At 42.3% G+C, this 14714-nt stretch overlaps 1 protein-coding gene across 1 annotated transcript; it reads right to left on the reverse strand.

Moving 5' to 3' along the window:
• Window positions 1–1998: 1998 nt before the first annotated feature.
• Window positions 1999–10397, reverse strand: chrnb3a (cholinergic receptor nicotinic beta 3 subunit a). The gene is made up of 8 exons (XM_058078023.1): window positions 10193–10397; window positions 6746–6897; window positions 6481–6525; window positions 5696–5805; window positions 5112–5625; window positions 4584–4774; window positions 3603–3807; window positions 1999–3520 (listed from the first exon to the last, which is right to left on the reverse strand). Exons 1-8 carry the CDS (start codon window positions 10239–10241, stop codon window positions 3389–3391), a joined length of 1398 nt encoding a protein of 465 aa, XP_057934006.1. The 5' UTR covers window positions 10242–10397; the 3' UTR covers window positions 1999–3388.
• Window positions 10398–14714: the final 4317 nt, after the last annotated feature.

Here is a 14714-nt window from a genome sequence, read left to right on the forward strand (position 1 = left end):
TGACCACGAACCAAGGAGCAATTGTGGCGCTGACACAGGACTTCTATGGGGGGCTGTTTGGGGCAAAACACGTTAAAAAGCCGTGTACACACACCAACAACAGGCACATACACACAAATAAACATGTACACACATATATAATATTCACACTGATCAACTTTCACACAGGAGTAGTACTTGTCTCTTTAAACTTAAAGAGACGTGCGTTGATGCGTGTGTGGAAATATAAATTTGGTGCACCCGGAAGCCCCAGGAAGGTCAGTTCAGTGTAACCGAAAAACACCTGAAACTGAGTTGTAAGTTTCAGAATAAAATACACTCATGCTAAACATGCTAAAACTCAAAATTAGTAAGCAAGCAAGGTGGTTTGTTCTTATGGATTGTAAATGTACGCAAAATAATGAATAATGAGTCTTTGGCCCTCAAGTATGAAGTTTTTATAGCAATGCCTATCAAAATGTATGAAATTGACAACATTATTTTGAAGCGGCAAAATCAGAAGTAGCTGTACTGGTGTCTTCTTGTAAACGCGCAGTTTCAGGTGTCTTCCGGTTACACTGAACTGAGCTTCCGGGCGCAACAAAAATTTATTTTTAAATTACTCAACATTGTAACAATACAGCAAAAAATGACTTTGCAAACATATAATACAAAAATATCAAATAAATGATAAACACAAAACAATCATATGGGGCCCAAACAATGTTATTGCACAGCAAAACTAATTATGTCAAACTTTCCGTTCTATTTATAATATTTTGATTTTATTCCTATATTTTTTTTCCCAAACAAATTTTCAGAAAATTAGAACTTAATTTGCTGAGGTTGCTTCTTGTAATATCACAAGGTTGAAAAAACAAACTTAAAATATTTCAACTGAAATGCCATTATGCATCCTCATAATATTATAAGTTCATAAAATTGCTTTTTTTAAAAAGCATATTTTTTCTCATTAGAATATGACAACTAGAATATGACATTTCTGCTGTTTTGTCCAGTTCGGGGGCCTCATCTCTGCTATTTGCAGATGATGTGGTTCTTATGGCCTCTTCGGGCTGTGACCTTCAGCGTTTACTGGGACGGTTGGCATCTGAGTGTGAAGCGTCTGGGATGAGACTCAGTACCTCCAAATCAGAGGCCATGGTTCTCAGTCGGAAAAGGGTGGAGTGCTCCCTCCGGGTTGGGAATGAGGTCCTGCCCCAGGTGGAGGAGTTTAAGTATCTCGGGGTCTTGTTCACGAGTGAGGGAAGGTGGGAGCGTGAGGTCGACAGACGGATCGGTGCAGCTTCAGCAGTAATGCGTCGCTGTACCGGACCGTCCTGGTGAAAAGAGAGCTGAGCCTTGAGGGCAAAGCTCTCAATTTATCGCGGACTCACCCTTAGAGATAGGGTGAGGAGCTCAGTCATCCGGGAGGGGCTCAGAGTAGAGCCGCTTCTCCTTCACATCGAGAGGAGTCAGTTGAGGGGGCTCGGGCATCTAGTCCGGATGCCTCCCGGACACGTCCCTGGTGAGGTGTTCCGGGCATGCCCAGCCGGGAAAAGGCCCCGGGGCAGACCTAGGACACGCTGGAGGGATTATGTCTCACAGCTGGCCTGGGAACGCCTTGGTGTCCTCCCGGTGGAGCTGGAGGAGGTGGCCGGGGACCGGGAAGTCTGGGCTTCCCTACTAAGACTGCTGCCCCCGCGACCCGGACCCGGATAAGCGGAGGAAAATGGATGGATGGATAACTTAAAAAGAACATCTTTTTTCATGTTCTCATAATATTACAACATTACTCTTGTAATATCACAACTTTTTTACAGACTTTGTTTTGTTAAATTATATTCTCATAGTGTGCCACAGGCCACAAATGGCACCCAATCTGCTCTTGGACACCCCTGCAGTAGACAAAGGAGGAGGACATGTTGTACCAAGCCTAAATCGCAATCAAACTTTAACTTTCATTCATTCTTACTCTTTCATTTGCTGATAACAAAACTCACATACAAGGCATAAAAGAAGGCAGGGTCATCGACTCGAACCACTACCTCACACACAAACACAAGGCGTGAGTGATGGCTTTTTCATCTCTCTTTTAGAGCAAACTTAAAAGAACAACACTGAGTGTGTCAATGCTAAAGTTAACACTGGGGTACTATATGTAACGGCCTTGTTAGGTCTGAAGAACTGAGGAACAAATGAATGAAAATAAAGTTCTCTTTCTCTTCACTTCTGCACCCCTCATCAATGCCAACCACGTTGTGTGGCAAAGAGAGGGAGAGCTACTTGTTTTAATGGTAATAAACACAGATTATATATTTACAACGCTTCACAACACTGCCAACTAGTGGCCAACGGTGTTGGAGTAACGGAGTGGGGGAGAGAAGGGGAAGGAGTGATTAATGACACGTGAAAAAGTATGATTACAAAAATGAAAAACACATACCGGTTCAACAAAAGAATGAAAATAAAGTTCTCTTTCTCTTCACTTCTGCACCCTACACAGACGGAACATAAATTACACAATGTAACAAAACCAAGACGGGCCTAATGTAAATCCCGCCAGACGTGTAAATGAAACAAGGCCCTTTTAACTAAAACCAACGATCAAAATAACGTAAAACCACTTGAAATGACAAATATATCGATTGTGTTTGTGGCTTTTTCTCTTGTGACCGTGTTTTCCTTTTTGTTCAAATAAAGAAGAATAAGAGGTTTAGTTGCTGCACAGTGCTGTATATAGAAATATTGCAATACAAGAATGCTAATTGTCTAAGTACCTATGCTAGGACATGTACGTCTGCTAACATTGGCCCAGTTGGGATTTCATATTGCATTTTAACATCAGTGATGACAAAAACAAACACTGTGGATAGATAAAAATAAAAATATGTTTTACGTCTCCTTGGAAGGTAACCGAAGATACGTCCTTTGACAAGAAAGACAGCTTAAGTGTGGGCAGAGGCGATCTTTACAATCCTGTCTGTTCTCGGGTTTTATTGGCAATAAAGTTGATGTCGTTTACTGTTCTGATTCCAATCGTGTATTTGGCACCATCTACTGGAGACTTGGCGTTATGACACCCTAAGAATTCAAGTCCTACTTTCCACACTCACGCCTTTGGTGGAATGTCTTTTGATCAAATTCAGATACTTGACTTTGAATACACACATTATTATGTAATGATGAAAAAAATGCCTTTATTACTCATGGATTATTGATACTGATACCAAGCTATTGTGAGCAGCATGCTGTATTGGACACAAAGCAAGTTATGGAGTATTATTACATGACAGACAAAAGTGGGTGCTTCATCCTGCTAGCTACGTCCACCTGCTTATTGCTGCTTTGCATCCCCTGCATGCTCCACACGTCATCAATGACAGCTTTGAATGTTTCTATACGTTCATCAGGGCGAGCTGAGGTACATCTGCAGGGCGGGCGTGAAGATGAGGATGGTTCCTAATATGGACACCGTGAGGAAGGCCCACAAGAAGATTCGGTCCAGCACCTGAGCCACAAACTTCCAGTCTTGTACGACCTGCGTGAAACACAGAAGGTGGATGAGACGACACTTCCGTGGAATATTGAAGCTAAGATGGCGACGCTGTCCCTGAAGGCACCTCTCGTATGAAGTGTTCCTTTTTGATGTGATGGCTGATGTAGCGAACGGACTGCGTGGCCTTTTCCAGCATGGCGAACCAGGCCCGATTCTCTTCCTCCTTCCCTCCAAGGGGGCCCCCCTGGTGGCCAGGACCCCCCCTTTTTCCCAGGCCTCTACGAGGCTTCAGCTCAGAGCTGCTGGTGTCAGCGTCCCAGTAGTGGTATCTGTAATAATCACAGTTGAAACACCCACTCCCACTGTAAATAACTGTTACATCTAATATATATATATATATATATATATATATATATATATATATATATATATACTGTACCATATATATATTTGTCATATATTTTTCATATATTTCATATATCATATATTTATTTAGTGTTTACTTATGTAAAAAAGCTTTAAAAATTTAAACAACTGCAATCTAGTATATTGAAAGACGCAGCTTTACTTGTTAGAGTCACCATGTCAGCCAATTCTGTTTACATTGACTCCATTTTTTTGTGGTTTTAGTTTAATTTTATTTCTATGATGCGCCACGGGGCAATAGGAAATAAACCAAGGGGGGACGGGAGCGGCAGGGGCGGCAGGGGCGGCAGGGGCGGCAGGGGCGGCAGGGGCGGCAGGGGCGGCAGGGGCGGCAGGGGCGGCAGGGGCAGCAGGAGCGACAGGGGCGCCAGGGGCGCCAGGGCCCCGTGCCAACCTTGGACATCCTTGCCTTAATGATTTGTTTTCGTTGTTGAGAGTGGGACATGACTTCAACTCTGAGCAACCCCAACTCTCCTCGCCTATTTAGCTTGTTAGCTTCCTTGGAGGGACGAATGATGGTGATTAAAGAGACAGGGGAGTGTTATTGCAGCAGGAATGAATCGATGCGTTCCAACCGGCATTTTTATTGCAAATGTTCAACGTTCGTCACCCGGGGTTAGGTTGAGGGCTTAAGGATTAGGGTTCAGGTATACATGAAGTAGAAAATAATTGTCGCTACCTGTCGGTGTGCCCCCGCATGCAGAGCAGCCTGGGCAGCTTCTGCAGGAAGAGGCTCTTCACCCATGGGGCCATGGGGTGGTAGGTCGCTGAAGAGCGATGATGGACATTAATGACGAAGACAGTGACAATGATGGAGAAGGTGACAAAGATCATGATGAAGAGCAAGTATTCTCCGATGAGGGGGATCACCTGGGGAACAAGAAACAAAATCACTTCCCAGAAGAGCATAGCTGCTTTCCTGTTAGCGTGTCCAAAGTGTCCCATCAACCAGAAGAATGACTACACTTTTTGCTGTGGGACACACAAGCCTCGACTTAAATGACCAGCAACCAAGTCACGTCCCTGAAATACCGGCTCCAATCAACCAGCGTGTGTCTCGTACACCGCTACATTAGCTTAGCTGAGCGACAGTGCCCCATTGACATGATTTCATATTCAGGAAAAAACTGATTTGGTTGGACCTTTTGGGAGGAATAAAGACGCTAACCACGGCGCCGTGGTGATGGTGGTCTTCAAGCCAACCTACCTTGGAGGATGAAGGGATGATTTCCTCTATGACCAGGAGGAAGACAGTGAGTGACACCAACACAGATGTGGAAAGCGACAGTTTCTCTCCTTCATCTGATGGTAAATAAAAGACCAGGACAGTCAGAAAGGACAGACCCAGGCAGGGGATGATGAGGAAGAGGGTGTAGAACAAGGGCAACCTCTTGAGGATGAAGGAGTAAGTTACAAAGGGGTACCAGTACACCCCGTCCCTCCTGCTTCCCTTCATTCCTGTGGCATTGAGGATCTCCCACTCGCCATTATCAAAGAAGTCTTTGCGGTCCACATAATGGTCCACGAGAACCAGATCCACCATATTTCCATCATACGTCCAGGAGCCAAACTTCATGGAACAGTTTTGCCGATCAAAGGGGAAGAAGGTGACGTCCATGGTACAGGAAGACTTGTAGCTGGCCGGGGGCGTCCACGTTATGGTCCCGTCCCAGCGAACGATGGCTTTGGTCATCAGGGATCCCTCAAAGCGACCGTCTGCACTGTTCAGTCACAAGAGAGCTTTACTACACACGGGAAGATGTGTCAGACAAATAGAAGCGGGAAACTAACTTTTCATAGAGAACAATGTCTGGCAGCCATATTGTCTCTGAAGGTACCCGGATGGATGTGATACCTCCATAGTCATCCGGATTCCACATTAGCTTGACATCAACCCATTCCTGAAAAAAATACACTTATTCTTGTAAAATTGCTACTTTTTTCCTGTTTTCTTGTCTTTTCTGCCTTCATATTTGGACTTTGGAGTTTTCCTTTTCTGTTAATGTTTTCGTTTTACCCATCCATCCATTTTCTATGCCGCTTATCCTCACGAGGGTCACTGGGGTATGCTGGAGCCTATCCCAGCAGTCTTTGGGCAAGAGCCCGGGTACACTACGTAGTTGATGAATGCGGGTGGGAATGGTTGTTTGTCTATATGTGCCCTGGGATTGGCTGGCCACCAGTCCAGTGTGGGATAGGCTCCAGCATACCTGCGGCACCCGTGAGGATAATGATGGATATAATAATTCAACTTTATTTTTAAATTACCACTTTGTATTATTACATAACTTTTGACTGCTGTTGTTTAGTTGTAGTTTTTGTGTTAAATTACATTTTAAGAATAAACAACAGGCCTCGAAAAAACGGGCCACAAATGGCCCGCAGGCTGCAATTTGGACACCGGTGTTGTACGTATGTGAGTGATCATGCTGATGTGTAAGTCCATTCCAATAGACTGTAACGTCATGGCATGCGGCATTTCCTACAACACAAAATGACTTCCATATGGAAATCATCTGAATAAACCACAGAGGGACTCCAGTAGTCCTGGTCCAGTATGCTGGACTGACGTGTACCTGCCAAAGCCAGACGTTTGTCGTCATCAGTTGGTTCTTTTCATCCTGTTGGAAGGAAAGGAATTAATGTCGTTCACAACATTTTTATAGATTCAAAATACATTTTCCTCCCTTGTTCATCTGGTTAATGGGGTCTAGTGACTCCATGTTTATAAATAAGCCAATCAAAACACAGCCATGGGCCATACATGGCCCCAGGCCCGCGCTTTGGACAGCCAGCCCCCTGTCATGCTGTGGGTTTGTGTCGTATGGCTCGTGTTCTCACCACGTCCACCAGCTGGGAGATCTTTAGTCCAAAGCGTACGGTAATGGTGTCATTGGCGTGCTGCACAGGCCGAACCCACTTCTGGTAACCTCGGAACAGGCTCCTCAGTAGGGAGTCTTCCAACTCCGCCAGTGAGACAAGGACATCCTGAGCTGGAAGACAGAAGGAATAGAATCCACACGAAAGCACTGGAATGGAATGATAACAGTCTACGTCATAAAAGCACATGGAAAGCTGAGTCTGTCTGGAATTTCCTGATCATTTTGAAAAGAGTTACTAGGAGTATACTTTACAGATGATGCAGCCCTGAGTTCTATAATTTCTTTTTTGTAGTGAAATATCAAGATGAAAAATGAAATGAAACAAAGCAGACTTTCAACAGCTTTCATTCCCATAGTAACACCTTTTTAGTGTGGTTAATTAGTTCCACACCCAACCAAAGTAAAAGCCATTCTTTATAAATGAATATGTTCATAGTTTGCGAAGAGAAATCCTGTTTACACCCTTCTAACTATGCTTTTTAACATTATTAGAGCCCAACATCCAATATAATATATATCGTAACATCCAATATAGTCAAGAATATGAGAAAATAAGCTGCTAGTGGAGCTGAGTGGGAGGCAGACAGAAAGATTTGAGTTTTAGCTTAGCGAGGATTATAGCTGCAACAGGAACTTGTGTTGGGGGTTATTGCGCATGTTGTGAGATCAATAAAAGCTTGTTCTTCCGGTAATCAAGTCTGGTGCTTGTGTGCCTCACCAACCAGTAAGATTACTGCCACCTAGTGACCGGTGTAGAATACTACATATCATTCAAAGCTTCTTTCAATGTGTCTTCCGAATGATTTATTTTTCTATTTTGGTTTATTTTGCAATTTTTAGACGTACAAAATGTGGTATTTCAGAAAAAAGTCATAAAAGGCCATATATCGTAATTCCTCAAAGCAACATAATTTATTAATTGATATTGTTTTGAAAAGCCTTGATAGACTGAAAGAGTAACAATGAAAAGGCAAAGTGCGAGGAACGGCTGTATTGCCAAACAGGCCAGGCGGTTGTGTTGAAAAGTCACAAAGGGAAAGTCAAAGAAGTGAAGAGGAAGGAAGGGAATGTCACAGAGCCAGGCACCAGAAACCAAACTGTCAACCCTGACAGCCAGTCATGGCCAAGTGGACCAGCTTCCCAAGGCTGACATAACGATCATGCTGACATGATCACCGCAGACACAGGCATCACCGGGGGAGAAGAGCTCGGTGCAGTCAGGCAGGAGACACAACAGTGGCCTAGTGAAGCGCAAGCTGAGCAGGAGACAGCCGGTGAAGGTAGACTGCTTCCTCTTCAGCCTTGGTAAAGACATTCATTCTCAGCACGGCCATTATAGACTAAAAAATGAATGAAAAGTAACATTTCTTATATTTACATGGAATAATTTCCATATAAAACAGAGTGGATCTTCAGGGTCTTCTGTTTGATTTATGAAGCTGTAAAGAATAATCAGTAAAAGAACAACAAAAGAAAGGTGAATGAGGAAGGAAAAAGGTAGCAGACACGCTAACATTGTCATCTCGTATGTTTCAGGTCAAGCCGAGAAGCTCAGAAGGATTTTTAACACAGACAGGAAATAGGTTGGTACACCCCAAAGACAGGACACCCACCCATCCACCCATCCATCCCTCCATCCATCCATCCATTCATTATTCTCAGAAGAGAAAATAGATCCCTCCTGCTAGGTCTTCTTATTCCCTGTCAGAGTTACGATGCCGTCTACGGTACAGTCCCACTATAATGTGTTTCCACTCATCTCCAGTCCCTCTCTTGGTGTGTGTCTCAAAGAAAGGCTGCATTTCACTGTGTTGCGTCAGATGGTCTATCATGACCATAATTACAGAAAGGCGGAAATCTCTTAGCAACCAAACCAAATCTCACACGTGGTTTCCAAACAACCCTTTCTCACCTACAGCCTCTTTGCACATGCGCGTGTGGTTGATTAAGCTGAGAGGCAAAGGACAGCATATTGATTGCACTGTTGGGCGGGGGGCATTGCATTAGTGCATTAGTGGATTAGCGTGTTTGCCAGATGACACAATGAGATATGAAAGCACATGCATTGATGTGTGCAGGCCGTGTGTGTGTACAAAGACAATGTTCAATCCCCCCATCCATGTCGTCAATGTGTGCCCCAAACACTAACACCATCTGCTTCTTGTAAAGCCACCAATGAAGTGCTGAAAAGACAAATAATTTTTTTACAGACACATACATTCCTTTATTCATTTATTCGATGGCATCGTGACATGGTAACATGGTAACATGGTAACAATGTTAGCATAGTAACATGGTGACATGGTGACATGGTAACTGTAACATGGTATCATGGTGACATGGTAACACAGTAACATGGTGACATGGTAACAGGGTAACTGTAACATGGTATCATGGTATCATGGTATCATGGTAACATGGTGACATGGTGACATGGTGACATGGTAACATAGTAACATGGTATCATGGTAACATGGTAACATGGTATCATGGTTACATGGTGACATGGTAACATGGCATCATGGTAACATGGTGACATGGTAACATGGTGACATAGTGACACCATTTGTAGCCTAAATTAATTTCAAATATAAAAATAGTTCCTATTACGGCTACTTAATTGGTTAATATGAGTGTAAATGTGACTAAAGGGGTGTTATTTCATGTCTACAGGGCTCTACTGACATTAAAACAGGTATTTAGAAGGTCGTAAACAGGTTTTCTATGCTCTAACTATTACCATACTTCCCCCTCCCCTACATCAAAACACTCCACCTTGTTTGTGACATAAAAACACTGAAAAAGAAACAACAGAAGAAAGTTAATTTGTATTTCAAAACATGTTTTTTGTTAACTTTGTCTGCCACATCAACCATGTGCAATTTAAATATTATATACGGTATAGATTATAGATAGATAGATAGATAGATAGATAGATAGATAGATAGATAGATAGATAGATAGATAGATAGATAGATAGATAGATAGATAGATAGATAGATAGATAGATAGATAGATAGATAGATAGATAGATAGATAGATAGATAGATAGATAGATAGATAGATAGATAGATAGATAGATAGATAGATAGATAGATAGATAGATAGATAGATAGATAGATAGATAGATAGATAGATAGATAGATAGATAGATAGATAGATAGATAGATAGATAGATAAAACTGCTTTAATATGCAAGAGAAGCATTTGCCTCATCCATATGCTGATGTGTCTTATCCATGGAGAAATATGGCTGTTGTAATGTAGTCTTATCATAGCATTAATAACATCAGGTTATATTTACGTATAGTCGTGGAATAAACAAAACAGTGTTTGTTACAGCCGGGCCAGTAAAAGAGAGGGCAGAAGAGCGGATGTATACATGGTGAAATATATTCTTCCTTACCTTGAACAACAGCCAGCAGCAACCACGTCATCAACAACTTCATCCTCATCCTTGATCAACACTCACAGATCGCCCACAATTTCAAAGCATTCTCCCAAAGCAAGCCAATGGTCAATGGTCACTAAAAATCACCAACAGGCGGAGGAAGAAGGGATGTTGTGATGTTGTTCGCTACAGTAGCGTCTATGTGCCGGCGACTCCGGCTGACGACATGGGAGATGTGCAAGTCATGAACGAATCGTTCAAACTTCGCAAGATCCGAAACTGATGGGTACATAAGGAGCAGACGGTGGAGCGATAGAGATCCAATTCGTTCAACCGCATTTTTTAGCTGTAGTGTCATTAGGCTGTAGTTTATCAAACCATCTAACATTGTTTTTTTCTTCTTACAATGGTAGCTAATCAATCATTTTTGCTCTAAAGTGTTTGGCGTTAACTTGAAACTAGTGGTTTCAATTCGAGATATCTTTTGAACGGTTCATTTAAATTGGACGACGAGAACCGATTCCGAGTGGCATACAAGAACGTCTCATTCGTGCCTTCGTGCGTCACCACCAGTGTGTTCCCATCAGAGTTTGAGTTATCCACTTTGCCTCCAGGTGAACGACTCATGACATATCAGAGTGTGAGTTATCCACGGCACGCTCCATTCACGTGAACGCAGCTGTATATGCCAGCTAACTTGGGAGTGGAGATGTTGTATTATAGATATTATTGATCTGTTCATAATATAGGAATATGACAAGATTATGCATTGTTTCTTAGAATAATATGACAGATATATCAGAATATTACGTAAAGGTTGTTTTCAAGTCATTTTTCAAACCGCTTTTTGTGAGTACTGCGTGTGGCAATGTTTTATTCATGCGGTTGCTTGAACCAATCCATCAAACTTTTGCTAAGCCCAAATAAAGTAGGATTCACCCTCTGTTGAAGCTTGGTAGAGATTTATGGGTGTGCAAAAAGGCCACGAGCAGAAAGCCTGGATGGGGTTTGTTCAAGCAGTCGGCTGACTCATAAACAAGTCATGTTGAACTCAGGAGGGGAATGGACTCTTGCTTTCTCCTAATTAAGTTGGAGCTTCCAGCAGCTGGAAGAGGAACCGTAAGGTGAATTATTCTGCTCCCATACACACACACTCACTCACACACACACAGACATAAAATGTTGTGTATTTTATGGGTTATACTTCACACAAATATACTTGAAATTGATGAGTCGTAAACACAAGAACTCTTCAGTTGATGTACTAGTTCCTTTTCACGTTCATTCAAAGACGCCCCAATCAAGCATCTCATCCCTGATACGCTGCTAATAAGTTGCACAAGCACACAGCTCTTGAGAGCTATTGCTGAAGTGATTTCCAGCAAAGCACTTCAGCCCAAAGTGGCACCCTTGGCAAGTGCATACATGCCCCCCTCCCCCATTTACACACGCTTACACAAAACTATTATATTATAAGCTGTAGACGTTGAATGAAAATGTAAAAAAAAAAAAACAAGTCTTAGTCTTTTAACTCATTCAATTTCAAAATTACTTTTAAGCCATAAAAACGGGGGCAGAAGTGCATTTGGTAGGAGCTGACATGACAGGAAGGACGACTCAGAGTGGAGAAGTGTAGAGTGCAGGAGGTCAGCATTGTTGGAACATTTTAATGCATGCACATATGATTCAGTTCCAAATGTGGAAATTGTAAATCGTTAATGTTGTTATATTTGTCAATACATCATTTTTATGTAAAACTACACATTTTTTGTGTTGTTCATGTTAGCATAGTTGTTTTTATATTTGAGCTGTCACACAAGCCAAACATTCATTCATTCATTTTCTACTGCTTATCCTCACGAGTGTCGCGAGGGTGCTGGAGCCTATCCCAGCTGTCTTTGGGCCAGAGGCGGGGTACACCCTGGACTGGTGGCCAGCCAATCCCAGGGCACATATAGACAAACAACCATTCCCACCCACATTCATACCTATGGACAATTTGGAGTGGCCAATTAACCTAGCATGTTTTTGGAATGTGGGAGGAAAACGGAGTACCCGGAGAAAACCCGGAGAAAAATGTAATTCAAGTTCAATTTTGCATGATTGAATTAGCATTCTGGGATTCTTTGGCATCTTTTTCCAATCCCACCAGAGGTCAGGTGAGCAAAACATTCTTTGTGTAGCTGTGAGCATCACGGCCATGAATGTGGCCTCTTCCACACAAAGATGGGCGACCACGGATGCAGCCGTGACCCACCAGACGCTGCTCTCCTCCGCCGGACACGAGACGAACATGCAAATGCTGCAATGCTGGAAAAGAAAAGAAAGTATGACAGAGAAGTACGGAGGGATCGGGGGCTGCAATTATTTTATGATTACGACAAAGAGATGATGATTTTTCTGCCCCAGTTGCTGCGTTGGCCAGGAGCAGCTGCAGTGGCGAGGTAGCAGTTGTTCCACCATTCTACTCCTCCTTTACCCAATTACCAGTGATATGGAAAAGCAAGGGACGTCCTGCTGGGCTCACTGGCCAGCACACGCCCAAAGGATAGGACAGACCCAATCGTGAGGAGCGAGGACATGCTACTGGCTGGGTTGGTACGCCACCTTTTGCTCAAAGGGGGACCAGATATACACCCATTAAAGAAGTATCTGTAGTCATTTAGAAGTGATTACTTTGATTGAAAAAAAACAAAAAAATGTTCTATTTATTAACAGTGAACCCTGTATCGCGGAAATTGACGGAAATATCGCTGATGGGTCTGTAAGGAATTAACCGCTTTAAGGAGCGACTGTATAATATACGATATAATATATGTATAGAGCACTTCCGTAATCTCTGAGTCGGACGCATGCTAAGTCAGCTGATATCCTGAGGGCTGCAATGTTCATTTATTATAATACTGTACAGCAATAGACTCTGTGAAAACACACAAACACAACAGCGTCATTTCCACTCCACTTATTTGCTTCTCTGCCATTGAGGCTGTCAAAAAAATAGCAGGCTGGAAAGCCATATCTAACTCAGAGAGACACAGTGTCACAACACGGGCATGTTACAAAGATACAGTACATGCAAACATTTACACACACACACGCACACAGGAGGAGGGCTTTAAACATTGTTGGCAAAGTGAAGCCATCTTCACCTGCCACCTGCAGCAACATTCCCACGTGGAAACACTTGCCTCATCAAGTATGCCCAACCCCATTATGAAGCTGATTAACGAGAAGGGCACAGCTACTCATTACTCATTACTTTTCTGAGGAACTCAGGCACATGCAGTATATTTAGAGTAGTTACTGATGAACTAATGAAGAACTAGTGAGGAACTAATGAGTAGAGTAGTTACTGAGGAAGTAGGAACATATATTTTTGAGTAGTTACTGGGGAACTAATGAGTAGGTTATTCACTGAGGAACAGTTAAGAGTAGTTATTGAGGGGCTAAGGAGTAGAGTAGGTACTGAGGACCTAATGAGGAACTAATGACTAAGGCACCTATATTTAGAGTAGTTACAGAAAAACTAATACATAAGTAGTGATGAGTAGTTACTGATAAACGAGGGCAGGTGTATTTGGAGTAGTTATTGAGGAACCAATGAAGAACTAACAAAGAACTAACGAGTAGAGACGTTACTGAAGAACTAATGATGAACTAATGAGTATTTACTGAGGAACTAAGGTACATACTGTAGATTTAGAGTAGTTACTGAGGAACTAATGGATAGAGTATTTACTGAGGAACTAAGGTACATGATGTAGATTTAGATTAGTTACTAAGAAATGATGAATGATGAACTAATGAGTAGAGTAGTTACTGAGGAACCAATGAAGAACTGATGAGGAACCAATGAGTGGTGGTTAGGGCTAGGTATGTTCGTAGGTTCATTAACTACCGTCCTGTAAAGTGGTACAGGAGTGTTTAAAAGCTGGCAGCCATTTATCCCTTTATGAGTCTCCTAGCTGTTGTGATGATCTTTTCCATTGTTTTTGCATGACAGATACATCTGAAGAGTCAGGGCGGTGGTAAAAACAAGACATTGGTGCAGTGTATGAAGCCATTGTTGCGTCCTGCGGGTAAAGTTATCTTCTATGACTCACCAGCTTGGCTTTGTGTGGAATATCTTTTCTCGTACAGTACTTCCACACACATACACAGCGCCACAGACACGCAGTTGTGATGAATGCTTTGGAATATCCAATATAATTTCTTACAATATGAACACTTGGAGATGAGAGTAGAAAAATATGCGCATTGTAAATTCTGATCACTCGCTCCAGTTAATCACTTTAATAGACATCCTACGCAAGAACTATATTATCCCCCAAAATATTCACCCTCCCATACATAAAGCACAGATTTAAATGTGCTGTGATTTTGTTCCAAAAGACAATCTGAAAGTTATTATGAATACAATGGATCTCATTTCTACAATAATGACATGGAAAAAGCTGTGCTCGCGTCATTTGACTTACAATGAATCAGTCCATGGATCTTATTACAGTTTCCCCATCATTTTCACCCAGATAAAATA

Source organism: Doryrhamphus excisus, chromosome 1, assembly GCF_030265055.1.
Source record: "Doryrhamphus excisus isolate RoL2022-K1 chromosome 1, RoL_Dexc_1.0, whole genome shotgun sequence".
Classification (NCBI taxonomy): Eukaryota; Metazoa; Chordata; class Actinopteri; order Syngnathiformes; family Syngnathidae; genus Doryrhamphus; species Doryrhamphus excisus.